General features: G+C 37.2%; 1 protein-coding gene across 1 annotated transcript in view; it reads right to left on the bottom strand.

Annotated features, from left to right (window-relative positions):
• CCDC88A (coiled-coil domain containing 88A) overlaps positions 1 to 18,311 on the bottom strand; it is a 424,707-nt gene that overhangs the window by 339,167 nt on the left and 67,229 nt on the right. Inside the window, exon 3 of the mRNA XM_053712191.1 lies at positions 5,896 to 6,004. Within this exon, the coding sequence (XP_053568166.1) occupies positions 5,896 to 6,004 (109 nt within the window). The remainder of the gene's footprint in view (positions 1 to 5,895; positions 6,005 to 18,311) is intronic.

Genomic DNA, 18,311 nt, shown 5'->3' with positions numbered 1-18,311 from the left:
ATTTGATAATAGAAGTAAACTGGAAAGTTGTTAAAATTGTATGTTCTACCAAAATCATGAAAGAAAAAATGTTGGGTTTCATGTCCATTTAATAGAGTGTCTTGTAAAAATTGCCCATCATCTGTTGCCTCGCTCACTGCAACATTCCAAACTGCCTCTGGACTCAACATCAGGACAAGAACTGGAGTGGTTTAAACCACACCACCATTGGACTTTATGGCTGTGGAAACATGTTCTCTGGAGTGATGAATCACACTTCATAATGAAGCGCCTTCTTAATGCTACAGAATACAAAACCATTTTAGACAATTGGGTGCTTCCAACTTTGTGACAACAGTTTGAGGAAGGCCCTTTCCTGTTCGAGCACAACTGCGTCCCTGTGCAAAAAGTGAGGTCCATAAAGATTGGCTTGATACGTTTGGTGTGAAAGAACTTAAGTGGCCTGTACAGACCACCGACCTCAACCCCACTGAACCCTTTTGTGGTGAATTGTAATGTCAGTTACAAGCAAGACCATCTCGTCCAACATGAGTGTTTGACCTCACAAATGTTCTCTTGGCAGAATGGACACAAATTCCCATAGACACACTCTAAAATGGTATGGAAAGCCTTCCCAGAATAGTTGTGGCTGTTATAGCTTCAGGGGTGGGCAACATATTAATACCCATGGTTTTGGAATGGGATCTCAAAGAAGCACATATATATGTGATGGCCAGTGTGTTATAATTAAAATGCAATGATATACTATAGTATAAAACTATGTGAAGAAGTCCACTAATTCAGCAGAGGTTTAGAGTGCCATTGGCTTGATGTTCAAGTGATAATTATTTGAGGCATTTAGCGCACCCTTCAATAAGTAGAAAATATTTCTATATATTTAATCAGTTATATCTGGCGGAGACAGCACATTGTTTTCCATTAAATAAAAGGTGCATTTCCAATCTCCAAAGAGTTCTGAGCAAATCAGCAGCAAACAAGGGAAAGAAAGTTAAATGGAGAGTAACCACGGTTATGTATGTCAATCAACTTGAGAGCAGTGTGTTGATCAGCTAGCTCCCAATTCACAATACATACAGTGTTTTGAATATTGACAAGATTGTGTAACCAGGTCCTGTGAGGTTTCCCTGCCCCATAAAACTCTGACCTGTCATCAACTTGGCCCCTGGTAACCAGTTCATCTCACTGATGACAGGTCAGAGTTTTATGATAGATTCTTGCCTCAACTGTAGGTCTACATATGTGGTTTATGTCATTTCTTGTAGGGAATGCTCCCTCCAATATGTAGGCCTCACGACAAGAGAGGCTAGAACCCGTATTAAAGAGCACCTTAGTGATATAAGGGCGGGTGTACTCACAACAGCACTGATTCAACACTTTGCGGGCACACACCAGAAAGATACAAGCTCTTTTTCTTGGACCATCATTGAGAGGGTGGCTCCCTGTAAGGGGGGAGTTAACAGGGTCCGCAGGTTGGGGGAGAGGGAGGCCTTCTGGATTTTTAAGCTCAGGACGAGAGTTCCAGAAGGCCTTAACTCAGAATATGACCTTATCAATTTTTGGTAGGGCCTAATCCTCTCCCCCACCCGGTTCACCCTGTCCATACTATGTTACTCCTTGAGCGTAGGAGCCTAACAACTTAGAATACTTTAGTATAATTTCTCTGGTATCTGGTACTCTAGTATGCCCTCAGGGTTAACTTACCCATTGCAAGCCAGGTTCTTTATACAAAAACTACCTACAGACCCTTATAGTAAGGAATGCATACGAAAACAGTACTTATGTATTTTTAGACACACTTTGACTTTACCTTGATCTATGGTTAATTGCACCATTATTATTATTGTTAGGGTTTAGTCTTTATGTTTAGGGTCTTTTAACTATAGCTTAACATTTACATGACAAGTATGTCACTGGATGCAAACATTGTTGTTCCATGTTCATATTATATTATTTGTATTTTTCATTTCAGCAAATATGAAGCGGTTTCCTTGCACCATAAATGCTTCCAGCTGGGTCCGGAGTTCTCTTTCCTCTCTCCCATCGTATATTCTTGCTCACTGCAATTGTTTATACATGTTAGATTGTTATTACACATAATGTAGCTAACTTTGTGCAGGAATTGTTTCTATTCTAATTCTAAATGTATTTACCGTGTGCTGACATTAGTTAATACCCCTGTGCTTTCTAAGGTGTTCACAGCTACGTAAATAAATACCCATTGGAGGATTAATATAGGGGAGTGTTCCCAACTACCAATGGGAAGACTAGCTACTGCTTTTAAGTTCACTTCACTATGTTTTAGCCAGGTAATGAGTAAGGCTGTAAGCTGAAACGCGTATACCTGTTCTCTTGTTGCTAGTCTAATTGTATTTCTTTTCAGTATTTACCCCGGGGTGTTTATCTCCCCTCTCACGTCTTTGTTTTTGTTTGTTTGACAAAAGTGTTATTTTTCTTCACTCTGAGCGCCAAGGCGCTGTGTTTGCTACCTGTAAATAAATTTATTTTTGTGCAATGTACCGCTGCTTGTGCTCCTTTTTTCACTTTTGTTCTGAGCAAATCCTCTTGTTCAGACACTAAATACATTTTTCTTCTTTTAAAAGCACTCGTATCCCCAAACACTTGGGCAGCATTTAACACACTGTAGAATATATGGAATACATTTAGTAGTTTCATCTATCTTTACAACATTTGATACAGCTATTAGCTGCAACATATTTACCTTTTAAGAAATCTGTAATGACATATTTATAAAAAAATAAGCATTAAAAAACTGACTGCAATGCACTAATTTTAATTGGTGCTTTTTTCAATAAATCATAAACCAGTTGAAACCACTATTTAATCATTGTTTCAATACTAAATAAATGTATTGTATAAAGAGCAAATCTTTAACTAGTCATCTACCTTTTCAACTACACCCTTTCATGCCATGAATTTAATTTAGCGCATTTCACTGTCTGACATTTTGATATTAACTTTGGTCACAAAGGAAGAGCTAGTACTCTCCTGCTAGTAGTTTGATACTTGTTGCCTAATTTATTTCCTTTTTTAATTAGCGCTAGTGCTTCTAAAGTAATTTTCTATACTGCAACATGTACATACCACTTCCTGCATAAATGATAACAAAATGAATAATCTACAGCAGACAAAATAAGCCCTTTAATTTTTAGCACATGTGAGGTTAGGGAAGGTTATCATTGCTATACTGTACTGATTTTAGACAAAGGCATTTTATCTCCAGCCACTTGAAAGAACTAGGGAATTCCTGTAGGTCAGAGGGATAATTAATCCAGCAGGTTTTGTGAACCACTGACTTGCTACTAGTTACTAAACCATCTTATGCTGGCGTGTGTGTGTGTGTGTGTGTATACATACATATATACCTCAGCATAAAATGTACATTGTGTGTCATATATGTATGTATGTATACACACACATACAGATATATACACACACATACAGTATATCACAAAAGTGAGTACACCCTTCACATTTTTGTAAATATTTTATTATATCTTTTCATGCGACAACACTGAAGAAATGACACATTGTTACAACGTAAAGTAGTGAGTGTACAGCCTGTATAACAGTGTATATTTGCTGTCCCCTCAAAATAACTCAACACATAGCCATTAATATCTAAACCGTTTGCAACAAAATTGAGAACACCCCAAAGTGGAAATGTCCAAATTGGGCCCAAAGTGTCAATATTTTGTGTGGCCACCATTCTTTTCCAGCACTTCCTTAACCCTCTTGGGCATGGAGTTCACTAGAGCTTCACAGGTTGCCACTGGAGTCCTCTTCCACTCCTCCATGACGACATCACGGAGCTGGTGTATGTTACAGACCTTGCGCTCCCCCACCTTCCATTTGAGAATGCCCTACAGATGCTCAATAGGGTTTAAGTCTGTAGATATGCTTGGCCAGTCCATCACCTTTACCCTCAGCTTCTCTAGCAAGGCAGTGGTGGTCTTGGAGGTGTGTTTGGGGTTGTTATGTTGCAATACTGCCCTGCGGCCCAGTCTCCGAAGGGAGGGGATCATGCTCTGCTTCGGTATGTCATAGTACATTGTCATTCATGGTTCCCTCAATGAACTGTAGCTCCCCAGTGCTGGCAGCACTCATGCAGGCCTAGACCAGGACACTTCCACCACCATGCTTGACTGTAGGCAAGACACACTTGTCTTTGTACTCCTTACCTAGTTGCCGCCACACATGCTTGACGCCATCTGAACCAAATAAGTTTTTCTTGGTCTCATCGGACCACAGGACATGGTTCGAGTAATCCATGTCCATGTCCTTAGTCTGCTTGTCTTCAGCAAAATGTTTGCAGGCTTTCTTGTGTATCATCTTTAGAAGAGGCTTTCTTCTGGGATGACAGTCATGCAGACCAATTTGATGTAGTGTGCGGCGTATGGTCTGAGCACTGACAGGCTGACCCCCCACACCTTCAACCTCTACAGCAATGCTGGCAGCACTAATACTTCTATTTCCCAATAACAACCTCTGGATATGACACTGGGCAAGTGCACTCAACTTCTTTGGTCGACCATGGCGAGGCTTGTTCTGAGTGGAACCTGTCCTGTGAAACCGCTTTATGGTCTTGTCCACCGTGCTGCAGCTCAGTTTCAGGGTCGTTGTGCAATCTTCTTATAGCTTAGGCCATCTTTATGTAGAGCAACAATTCTTCCAGTGACCAGTATAAGAGAGTGTGAGAGCGATAACACTAAATTTAACACACCTGCTCCCCATTCACACCTGAGACCCTGTAACACTAACGAGTCACATGACACCGGGGAGGGAAAATGGCTAATTGGGCCCAATTTGGACATTTCCACTTAGGGGTGTACTCACTTTTGTTGCCAACGGTTTCGATATTAATGGCTGTGTGCCGAGTTATTTTGAGGGAACAGAAAATTTACACTGTTATACAGGCTGTACACTCACTACTTTACATTGTAGCAAAGTGTCATTTCTTCAGTGTTGTCACATGAAAAGATATAATAAAATATTTACAAAATTGTGAGGGGTGTACTGTACATACATACACACATATACATATGTATGTGTATATATATATATATATATATATATATATATATATATATACACACATACATACATACACACACACACACACACATATATATATATATACACACACACACACATATATATATACACACATTATATATATATATATATATATATATATATATATATACATATATATATACACACACACATACATACACACACACACATATACACACGCATAATATATAAATAAATGAGCCTGCCTTTTGGTGGGTTTTTTTTTGTTTTTGTTTCACTTAAAAGGACCCTGAACACAATTTTTTTCTTTTGTGGTTCAGATAGAGCATGCAATTTTAAGCAACTTTCTAATTTACTCCTAATATCAAATTTTGTTCATTCTCTTGGTATGTTTATTTGAAAAGCAAGAATGTAAGTTTAGATGCCAGACCATTTTTGCTGAACAACCTGGGTTGTCCTTGCTGATTGGACAGCACCAATAAACAAGAGCTGTCCATGGTTCTGAACCAAACATTTGCTGGCTCCTTAGCTTAGATGCCTTCTTTTTCAAATAAAGATAGCAAGAGAACAAAGAAAAATTGATAATAGAAGTAAATTAGAAAGTTGCTTAAAATTGCATGCTCTATCTGAATCATGAAAGAAAAAAATTTGGGTTCAGTGTCCCTTTAAACAAGTTTATAAATATAACATTCATGCTGCAATCCATAGTCAGTTTACTCATAAGCAAAATCAGTGATAAAATAATCTGAAAATCCAAATAACTTTAAATTTCAAGATGAAATATAAAAACAAAAAAACATTTTTCTCAAGGAAAATAAAAAAGGTTTGAAAATACCTTACCTGATAATAGGATTTGATTTGTTTCACTAAAACAGATAAGTTTTGTATCCTAAGGGACGCATCATTATTTATCTTCTTATATATTCTTTGAGTATCTGCTTTTGTATTTCTGAAAAAAAGAGAAGTGATTTGATTCATTACAAACAAACGCAGTAGATTTATGTAGTACTAGATTTGATTTTCAAATATTTTTTTCAGAAGAAACCGATAGAATAGTATACTGGACAGGGAATTCATTGGTTAGACATTTTTAATTCAATAATTTATCAATGCTCACTACTATAGACTGACCTTAAAAGGGCAAGACACACTTTTAGATTGCAATAAAAATTTTCAATTATACGTATGTGTAACAAAAAATGTTATTTTGATAGTTTTTGCTGTAAATAAGCCTGTGATCTAGGTTCCCTTCAAATTAATTACATAAAACAGCTACATACTAGACTGCGATTGCTTAAAGGTAGGGTTGCCAGGTATGCTTCATAAAAATACTGGACAACCTATAGATGACTGGGCACACAATGTCCCCATAAAAGCTCAACCTTAGGCCACACCCCTGATCCCAACATCTATATTTTTCACAAATGAGCAGTCATTTTATGCCTTTAGTTGCAAAGAACACATGTACATAGAAGTAATATGACCCCCTTAAAGGGACATGAAACCCAAAAATTTTCTTTCATGGTTCAGATAGAGAATACAATTTTAAACACCTTTCCAATTTACTTATATTATTTAATTTGCTTCCTTCTCTTGTTATCATTTGCTGAAAGGTTTATCTAGGCAAGCTCAGGAGCAGAATAGAACATAGGTTCTAGCTGTTGATTGGTGGCTGCATATATATATATTGATTGTAATTGGCTCACCCATGTGTTCAGTTAGAAACCATTAGTACATTGCTGCTACTTCAACAAATGATACCAAGAGAATGAAACAAATTAGATAATAGGAGTAAATTAGAAAAAAAATTAAATTGTATTCTCTATCTGAATCATGAAATACATTTTTTGGGTTTCATGTCCCTTTAACTTCCAGAAGGCACACTCACAGCCATGATTTAACAACCCCATGGCTGCCTGTATGACATAATAGCAAATTCACATTGTTCTTTCTCTTTTGGCCATATTTGTAATGATGGAGACATAGGAGGCCCTTTAAATTTAGATGACACTTGGGGGAATTTAAAAATACTGGACATTAAAGAGTCTGGTATTTTTGTAAAAATTTTACCGGTCAGCTTGCTAAATACAGGTAGCCCTCAGTTTACGCTGGGGTTAGGTTCCAGAAGGAATGGTTGTAAATTGAAACCCAGTTTATAATGTAAGTCAATGGGAAGTGAGAGAGTTCGGTTCCAGGTCCCTCTCAAAACTGTCATAAGTAACACCTAATACATTATTTTTAAAGCTTTGAAATGAAGACTTTAAATGCTAAACAGCATTATAAACCTAAAAAAAATCACACAACACAGAGTATATAATTAAACTAAGTTAAATAAACAAAAACATTTGCTAAACAGCATTATAAACCTAATAAAATAATCACACAACACAGACTTCACTTGCATTTTTCTGCAAACAGTTATTTCTATGCATTCCAATCTGGACTGATTTATAGACAGTAAGATCTTGTTCCTTTGAAATCTGCTCGATAGCTCAGGTCTGGTTAAACTGATTAAATTCAGCTTGCTTGGCTTTGCTGCAACACAAGCGGACAACTCCACCTACTGGCTATTTTATTAAATGCACTGCTTCTCAATGCTTTTCAATAGCAGTCACATGACTGGAAAAAAAGGTTGTTATTCTGAAACGGTGTAAATTGAACTGTTGTAAACCGAGGGCCACCTGTACTGTACTGTCCAGTAAAATACAGGACACCTGGCAACCCTACTTAGAGGAGTGGACAAACTCATTTACAGCTATCCGTAATTGGCCACAATAGAAGGAAAATAAGATAAACATTCTCGCCCCCAGAGTTTAGATTTTGAAATCATTATTAATGTGACAGTTTTCAATTATTTTAAAAGATGTATTTTGCATATATTTTGTTGCTGATATTATCTGTGCATATATAAAAATAAATGACTAACATTCTTCAATGCAGGGCTGTTCAAATTACAGCCAGAAGGCCAAATCAATAGTACTGCCATCTAGTGCTCTTGCAAATGAAAAATATTCTTGTAAAGATGCTGCCACATACTGTTCCAGAAATGGGCTGGCTCCTAAGTTTATGTCCCTGCTTTTCAACAAAAGATACCAAAAGAACAAACAAAAATTGTGGGTTTCATATCACTTTAATATATTCGTATTATTGCTATTTCCTTGGTTATATACTATGCTTAATAACTAGGCAGTCTATCAACTAAATCATTTGCTTATGTCTTTTATCTACATTTTTTCTTAGTTAGATGTGAATAATGTTTACTTTGAATGGACATATCAATGTATTATAGGTGTCAATTGTGTATGACATTGAAAAAGGCATTGCTGAAGCAAGTTTGAGGTTACTGCTTCTTGTACAGGTAGAAAACCCATTAAAGGACCAGTCAACACAGTAGATTTGCATAATCAACAAATGCAACATAACAAAACAATGCAATAGCACTTAGGGGCCAATTTTTCAATGTCTGTCCGACATGATACGCTGTAGTTTCGCTGAATGTTGACAGCATACACTGTGGGCATTTAACATTGCACAAGCAGTTCATCAGAACTGCTTGTGCAATGCCGCCCCCTGCAGATAGCAGGGGGTGTCAATCAGCCCGATCGCATAGGATCAGGCAGATTGCAGCAGACCAGTTATAGAGCAGCAGTCTTATAGAGCAGCAGAAACAGGGGCATCAAGCTCCATTCAGAGCTTTATAATTTGGCCCCTTAGTCTGAACTTCAAACAAGTAGTAGATTTTTTTTCTGAGAATTTAAAAAATTAAGTCTATTTCCACTTCCCCTGTTTCATGTGACAGACAACAGCCAATCACAAATGCATACACGTACCATGTGACAGCCATCGGCCAATCACAAATGCATATATGCATATTCTGTGAATTCTTGCACATGCTCAGTAGGAGTCGGTGACTCAAAATGTGTAAATATAAAAAGACTGTGCACATTTTGTTAATGGAAGTAAATTGGAAAGTTGTTTAAAATTGCATGCTCTATCTGAATCATGAAAGTTTAATTTTGACTTGAGTGTCCCTTTAACTAAACTGCTTGGTACCAGAAAAGGTTAGGATTTTTGAATAGTTTGGATTTTTGAATATTTGCATCTTTAAAATGGGACATTTTGGAGAGGGGATGGGACTTAGTATAAACTACAATATCTTATGTCATTTAGGCAATATTTTTCTATGTCATAATACAGCTTATATCTGTAACCTAAAGGTAGGTTTTTTTTTTATCATTGAGTACTTTTGTATATATAGTACCCTCAGAAGGATAATACAGTACTGTAACCAGAAAGGTAATAGTTGTTGTTTTAAATAAATAGAGTATTATTTGTATTTTAGAGCACACAAAAAAAAAAAAAAAACAGGCCAAGAAGATGAACTTAAAGTGATGGTAAATCCAAGCGTTAAACAAAACTCACTAAAAATCAAGAGGAGTTTAATTCATCAACCTTGCACATCGCTAAATTCAGCAGCGCAGGCTGCCCACGGCACAACAATCTCCTTCAATGAGGTGAACCAATAGCGGTGCATGTCAACTGACAGGTTTCTGTAAGCACGCAATTGGTTCAGAGGTGCAAGCGGCACTTCACAGGTAGAAGATCGTTGTGCCGTGTGAGGCCTGCACCGCTGAATTTAGTGCTGTGCAACGGCACAGAAAGGGTGAGTTTAGCGCCCTTTTTTACAAGGATGATGAATGAAACTGCCTTTGATTTTTAGTGATGGTAAATCCTAGCGTTTGTTAAATGCTTGGATTTACCATCACTTTAAAGACAGGGAAAAATAGTAATTTTTTATAATTTTATTTAAAAAAATATTTATTAAAAGTTTGGATTTAAGAATAAGTTTTGATTTTGGAATTCCGGATTTGGGGATTTGTACCTGTAATACAATATTTACATTTCTATTGTATAATCCAGGAGGACTATCCATTGCCATGTTTTTATATTCCCAATTCTGCCTTAGATTTTAACGTGTCATTGTAGTGGTATCTTTAGATGGAAGCCATATATTATTATTATTATTATCAGGTATTTGTAGAGCGCCAACAGATTCTGCAGCGCTGGCATATACTGACCGATTATGTTTTTAAAACAATATTATAATTGTGTGCACGTTTTGGTAATTGATGCATATTGGAAAGGTTTTTTTTAATCTGTATGCTTTATCGGAATCATGAAACTTTAATTTTGACTTCAGTGGCCCTTTAATATCACAACACTTTAAGAACACCCATGAATACAAATGCAATTTTTTTGTAATTTAATATTAGTTGGTAGACATCTTAAAAGCGACGGTAAAGTTAAAATTAAACTTTCATGAGTTTTCATGCAATATTTAACAACTTTCCAATTTTTTCCCATGTTTTAATTTGTTCTGTTGGTATTATTTGTTGAAGAGCAAACCTATGTAGGCCGATAGAAGCTTAGGAGTGTGCACGTCTTTAGCAGTCTATGGTACCAGTATTTGCCGCTATGTATAACATTGCTATAAACATTCTTGTGAACACTGCTGCCAGATGGCTAAAGACACGTGCACGATCCTGAACTCACATAGGATTACTAATTAACAAAGGATACCAAGAGACCTAAGCAAAATTGATAATAGAAGTAAATTTAGTATTTCATGCTATATTCATTCTCTTTAAAAGGATACTAAACGCAATTGTTTTCTTTAATGATTCAGATAGAGCATGCAAACATGAAAGTTTCTTTTTTTAAATTGACTGTCCCTTTAAGCAACTTTCTAATTTATCCTATTATCAATTTTCTTCGTTCTCTTGCTATCTTTATTTAAAAAACCAGGCATGTAAAGCTTAGGAGCCCGGCCCATTTAAGTTTTAGAACCCTGGATAGAGCTTTCTTATTGGTGGCTACATTTAGCCACCAATAAACTAGCACAACCCAGGTTCTTGCTTGTCTTTTTAATATGAAAATGTTAGTCCAATAAACATGTATCACTACATATTGGAATGTAGCTATTGCCTTAACTAATACCTCATAATAAACAAATAAGTTAATATCCTAATTACATTTTCATTGTAGTGTATTTATTAATTTGTTATTGGGTTATGAATCAGTTAATTTTTTCCCCCAAAATATTTAATAAATAAATAGATTTTTTTTTTAAATATATAGATAAAATGTATTTTTTTTTTAATTATTCTCTGTTATTTTTGCATCATAGCGTGTGTCAATACGGTTTCTAAAAATATAGGTGAAAGCTCATTTACAGTACAGACAAAACATTTATGTAACTTCCTCAGTAACCATGAAGTCTACAAACAATGCATCTTCCATAACAATTTGTTTTAAAGCAGAACACACACACAGAAATACAGGATAAAATTACGTTGACAAAGCCCCGGTCACCAAGCGTCCTTTCAAGTTGCGCCAACTGAGCTGTACAAGATCTATTGGATGGATGGTACATGCAAGTCTGAGAGGAAAATATATTATCAAATAATAAATAGGTTTAAAAGGACATGAAAACTAAAAAAAATCTTTCACAGTTCAGAGAGAGAAGAGAAGGAGAGGCGCCAACCATAAAACAGTATCGTGGAGCAGACAACGGTGAGTAAGAATCTCCCCCCTCCCCCCCCAGTAGTGCGATATACTCACAAGCAGAGTGGCACAAATTCAGTGCCTGTACTAGCAGATCGGGACTATTCAGAGTCGCCCGACAGACACACCGGGGCTCGTACACGTCACCCGGTGACCTCCAATCAGCAGCAGGTTACTCCATTAGGCTCCAATCAGCAGTATTAGCCTGTGTATATCAATGGCAGATGCCAAAGGCAAAGAGTGGGGGTCCAACTCTGATAAATATTGAGTAAATGTGATCGAATCACAGGACAGGCAAAGGTATATAAAATCGGTATTTTATTTAATAAGAAAACAACAGCAAAGCGTTTCTCGGCTGAAAGGCCGATTCATCATTTACTTCTATTATGAAATTTGCTTCATTCTCTTGGTATTATTTATTTAAGGTGTAGCAATGCAATACTAGGAGCTAGCTCAAAACATTACTTGAGCTAATGAAAAGATTCATATATGTGCAGTGACTTGTCAGCAGTTAGCACCCAGTAGTGTATTGCTGCTCCTGAGACTACCTATGTGTGCTGTTCAACTAAGGATACCAAAAGAACAAAGCAAATTAGATAAGGTTAGGAATAAATTAGAAAGTTGTTTAAGATGGTATGCTCTATCTGAATAATATACATTTATACAAATATAAACACTTTATTGAACATATATCAACAAATCACACACATTTAAAATCAAAACTAGAGGCTTAGTTTATGGTAGGAAATCTCAGCTACCATAATATAAATTCAATGTTAAGCCTCAAGTTCCGTTGGTTAAAATAATTGGGCTAGTGAGGCTCAACGGGGAGTTGTGGTCAAAATGATAGTCAACAATACAAGGCGTTGAGGAAGTCACGTATCAGTGCCGAAATGCGTCATGGGCGGGGTCTACGGGGTGTTTGTCTATCACACGAGCGTTGTCTATGCATATCGATACCTTGCAGCTTTGATAGAAAACATTTTTGATACATTACAAATGAACGTTGAAGCAATGTGCTGTGTTTTGTAACTACAAGAGTTCACTCTAATTTGAAAGGTTAAGAGATATGATTGAACACGCTTTGTACTGTTCTGAATATGATTCATAGGGACACCTGTTAGTAATCGGCTGACTCTGTTAAATCAGAGCAGTACGCAGGCAGGAGGTCACCTTTGAGCGCACAGGGATTGTCTGTTTGAACACTGAATAAGTGCTTTATCCACCTGTAGATTATACAAGTGTCTCCCCTTTTTTCTTGTATTGTTGACTATCGTTTTGACCACAACTCCCCGTTGAGCCCCACTAGCCCAATTATTTAAACCAATGGAACTTTAGGCTTAACACTAAAATTTTATTATGGTGGCTGAGATTTCCTACCATAAACTAAGCCTCTAGTTTTGATTTTAAATGTGTGTGGATTTGTTGCATATATGTTTAATAAAGTGTTTATATTTTTATAAATGTATATTATCTATTTACAGAGTGTGTAATTTAACACTGGACTTAAAGCCCCCCACAATCCTTTTTGGATCCCTAACCTATATTATGCTCTATCTGAACCATGAAAGACAAATGTTGGGTTTAATGTCTCTTTAAAAAAAAATGGTTGATGGAAAGAGAGAGACAGGACAGACGACTTCCGGTGGGAGGAGCGTGAAGCAAGTACACGCGCTCTGCAAGGTCTATAGAGGAGAGGCTGTTTTTCATACACCCCACAAGCTAATCTTCTATTGCCTGGGAGCGAGTACCCGGCTTGGGAAGGAAAAAGACTGTTGCAGCCTGAGACGGAAGTCCTGCGTGCCTGCAGAGGCCGGATGGCACTGGCCACAAGCGCATGCAGCATCCATAGAGCTGGGTGGTGACTCTAACTGCGGGCTTGTGCTGAGACAACTGACGTGAGAGGTCGGTTTGGATATACCAATAGGGTAGTGAGATGGAGTGACGCTTGTGGCACCGGGTATACACATTAAGCAGAGCTATACAGAGGAACCTGCAGGAAACGGCTGTAACTGTTTTTCCTCCTGGTGACGGTCGAGAGGTGTTACGTCTGGAACCGGGAAAGGAAGAAGCCGCTGAAGTACCCTGGAATAGGTGCCCAAGCCATCAAGCAAAATCAGAGGAAACTGCAAGGAAACCGCAAGAATCATATGTAAACATTTCTATGTATGAATCCCCACCCACACTACATCAGCCTGGTGCGGAATGGTTTATGTTTGATGCTGTAACACCTGGTTATTCAGTAAAGTGAGACAGAGTGTATTTGCTGAATATAACAAAGGCATAACCTCATATCGGTGAATAATTATGTGAAAAAAACATAATTTATGCTTACCTGATAAATTTATTTCTCTTGTGGTGTATACAGTCCACGGATCATCCATTACTTGTGGGATATTCTCATTCCCAACAGGAAGTTGCAAGAGGATCACCCACAGCAGAGCTTTCTATATAGCTCCTCCCCTAACTGCCACCTCCAGTCATTCGACCGAAGACAAGCAAGAGAAAGGAGAAACTATAGGGTGCAGTGGTGACTGTAGTTGAAAGTTAAAAAATACCTGCCTTAAAATGACAAGGCGGGCCGTGGACTGGATACACCACAAGAGAAATAAATTTATCAGGTAAGCATAAATTATGTTTTCTCTTGTAAGTTGTATCCAGTCCACAGATCATCCATTACTTGTGGGATACCAATACCAAAGCTAAAGTACACGGATGAAGGGAGGGACAAGGCAGGTACTTAAACGGAAGGTACCACTGCCTGTAAAACCTTTCTCCCAAAAATAGCCTCCAAAGAAGCAAAAGTATCAAATTTATAAAATTTTTACAGTGTGTATAATAAGCTAACAGAGTATTGCACCCACTTGCAAATGGATGATTAACCCCATAGTTTAAAAAAACGGATCAAAAAAACAATATAGATGTTTTTTAACAGTCACAACAAACTGCCACAGCTCTGCTGTGGCCCTACCTTGCCATACAAACGACTTTGGAAAGCCTAAAAGCCCTTTAGAGAGGTCCTATAGCATTCAGGGGACTCCTTGAGGGAAACTGGATGTCTCAGTCTGTAAAAGTTACTGCACCATTAAGCGTGAAATTAGGCCCCTCCCACTCATGTCTACACAGTGGGAATCCTAAGAAACCTATTTCTAGGCAAATTTAAGCCAGCCATGTGGAAAAAAACTAGGCCCCAATAAAGTTTTATCACCAAAACATATATAAAAACGTTTAAGCAGTAAACGTTTTATATGACAGGAATTGAAAAAATAATAAGAGTATTACCTCTAACAGTAAGCATGATACCAGTCGCTATTAAATCACTGTAATCAGGCTTACCTTAAATAAATCTGGTATCAGTAGCATTTTCTAGCATTTACATTCCTCTAGAAAAAATTTAAACTGCACATACCTCATAGCAGGATAACCTGCACGCCATTCCCCAGCTGAAGTTACCTCTCTCTTCAGTTATGTGTGAGAACAGCAATGGATCTTAGTTACAACCTGCTAAGATCATTAGAGACCACAGGCAGATTCTTCTTCTATTTTCTGCCTGGGACCAAAATAGTACAACTCCGGTACCATTTAAAAATAACAAACTTTTGAATTGAAGAAAAAACAACTACTTTTCACCACATCTCTCTTACTGCTTCCATGCTTGTCGAGAGTTGCAAGAGAATGACTGGAGGTGGCAGTTAGGGGAGGAGCTATATAGACAGCTCTGCTGTGGGTGATCCTCTTGCAACTTCCTGTTGGGAATGAGAATATCCCACAAGTAATGGATGATCCATGGACTGGATACACCTTACAAGAGAAATGTTATTTGTATAACACAATCTTGGGGAATAAGCTGGTGCTGGGTTATACAAAGTTGTGGGGGAAGGATGTTGCCGAGTATATTTTGGACACAGAGAAAGAGGCTTGAAGTGACTGTATCTCCCTTGAAGTAATAATGAAGGGCTCCCCTGTAAATTCAAAATTCCCCTTACTTCTATGAAAAGAGTAAGGTGGTGACGAAAACAGCACTATACAGTATAACCAGCAAATCATAGGCCCTGTATAGAAGACCCTCATATTGCACAAAGAGACTGCCTTTTTTCTTTCCTGGGCTGGGCATTACTGTGCTGGCTGAAGGGGTCAAGCTGGACTCTGGGGAGATTTAAGGAAATACTTGTGACAAGGGATATGCGCTACATTAAGAAACGGACTATTTATTGAAATTGATTTTTTTTTCTTTGAACATAAAAGACAGGGGCTATAACAAGAAGAGCTCTTTGGTTCAAAAGCTAAGCTATAATTACTAGATCAACTGTTCGGTATTTAACTGGGTATTTAATTGTAGCTGTAAGCAAACCAAACATTTTTTTACATAAGTAATATTAAGCCAAACAGTGGTGGATGTTTTTTGGAGAACCTAATATTTGTCCCTAGTTGAAAGTCTGTTTTTTCTCCCATTAAGAGAACAGGTGGGGCTGCATTTGTAAAAATTGAGCTAAACAGTTTGGGTAGCAGGCTGTATATTAAGCTTAGAGCAGGCTGGAAGGAAAAGAGAATAACAGGGACTCACAGCTACTGGTTGATGAATGATAAGAAGAAAGGATAGGGTTTTTTTTGTCTTCTTTTGGTGGCAAGAATCTGTCCTATAATTTATACCAGCACAAAGAAGAGATACAACATATATATCATATGTTGAATGTATTAGTATATGAAGTTTGAGTCAGAAGGGCCAGTTGATGTTAGTTTTATATTAAAGATCAGAGGATTTAAGCAACAGGCCACACAATAAAGATAAGGGAATTAGTTTGCTAAAGGTGAACATAAGATTGCAGTCTGGGAAAGAGCGGTTGAAAAAGGAGTAACAGACAATACATTATTGCTTTGAGCTGTTTTTTATTGCTTAATTTTTTGACGTGCATAGCTGAGGGTTCCCCCCCCTTATATCACGGAAAGAGAGAGACAGGCAAATAATGAAAAGAAAAAAATGGTAATGAAATAAATAAAACCGAAATAGGAGCACAATAAGTTACAAGGGACATGAAAGTATAAAGCAAAATGAAACACCTTTTGCGTAAAAACAGTTTTATCCTTCAGTCAGTTTTTTTAAAAACTCTTAACGGTGCCCTTTCTGATGCTCATTTCAGGTGGCATAGAATATAATTGGCTGTACCACACCGCTGCCCCGTTTCATGGTACCGGATGACTGGAAACAAGCCCTGAACCTAAAGTGTACAAAAGGATTGGCTTTTGCAGAACATTTAACGAACTGACCACAGTGTTCTCCACATGAGCTATTTAATGGGCACACCACCTGACTAGCTAAGCCAATAGCATCCTAAAATCAGCTAATATCACTTTTTCATTGTTTGTTGCACATCTTGTCATTAAATCAATGTTACATTCTGCCATTAATGTGTGCTTGGGATAGCTTAAAGGGACACTGTAGCCAAAAAAAATATTTTGTGATTCAGATAGAACATGCAATTTTAAGCAACTTTCTAATTTACTCCTATTATCAAATTGTCTTCATTTTCTTGGTATGTTTATTTGAAAAGCAAGAATGTAAGTTTAAGATGCCGGCCCATTTTAGGTGAACAACCTGGGTTGTCCTTGCTGATTGGACAGCACCTTTAAACAAGTGCTGTCCATGGTTCTGAACCCACAATTTGCTGGCTCCTTAGCTGAGATGCCTTTTTTTCAAATAAAGATTCCAAGAGAATGAAGAAAAATTGATAATAGAAGTAAATTAGAAAGTTGCTTACAATTACATGCTCTATCTGAATCATGAAATCAAAAATTTGGGTTCAGTGTCCCTTTAAGTAACATTTATAAATAACATGAAATGTTATAAAATTGCTTCTTTATAATGCCACCCAACTTGCAAACTTTTCAGTGGAGAACAGTGAACCTTATATTATAACAGTGCTTTTAACACTAAAACCCACATTTTTTCTTTCATAATTCTGATAAAGAATACAATTTTAAACAACATTCCAATTTACTTGTATTATCTAATTTGCTTCATTCTTTAGTGAAAAAGTAGCAATGCACAAGGGTGAGCCAATCATGCGAGGCATCTATGTGCAGCCACCAATCAGCAGCTACTGAGCCTATCTAGATATGCTTTTCAGCAAAAGATATCAAGAGAATTAAAGGGACATTAAACCCTATATTTTTTTTTCTTTTATTCAGATATAGAATACAATTTTAAACCACATTCCAATTTACTTCTATTATCCAATATGCTTCATTCTTTAGATATCCTTTGTTTAAAAAATAGCAATGCACATGGGCGAGCCAATCACACAAGGTATCTATTTGCAGCCACCAATCAGCAGCTTCTGAGCCTATCTAGATATGCTTTTCAGAAAAGGATATCAAGAGACTGAAGCAAATTAGATAATAGAAGTAAATTAGAAAGTTGTTTAAAAATGCATGCTCTACCGAAATCGCTAAAGAAAAAAATTGGGTTTCATGTCCCTTTAATGCATGGCAGTAATTTGTAATGTTTTCTGTCCCTTTAACTACAAATGAGCTTGTAATGTTTTCTGTCCCTTTAACTACAAATGAGCTGCAGTAAATTAATACTTTAAAAGCGATATTTCTATTACGGCACTGCTGCTTGCATAAAATTATAGTTAAAGCTACAGTAAGCTCCTTAGCAACAAAGCACTACTGGGCCCTAGCTTAACACATTT

This window comes from Bombina bombina, chromosome 4, assembly GCF_027579735.1.
Source record: "Bombina bombina isolate aBomBom1 chromosome 4, aBomBom1.pri, whole genome shotgun sequence".
NCBI lineage: Eukaryota > Metazoa > Chordata > Amphibia > Anura > Bombinatoridae > Bombina > Bombina bombina.
This window is presented reverse-complemented; position numbering and strand designations above follow the sequence as displayed.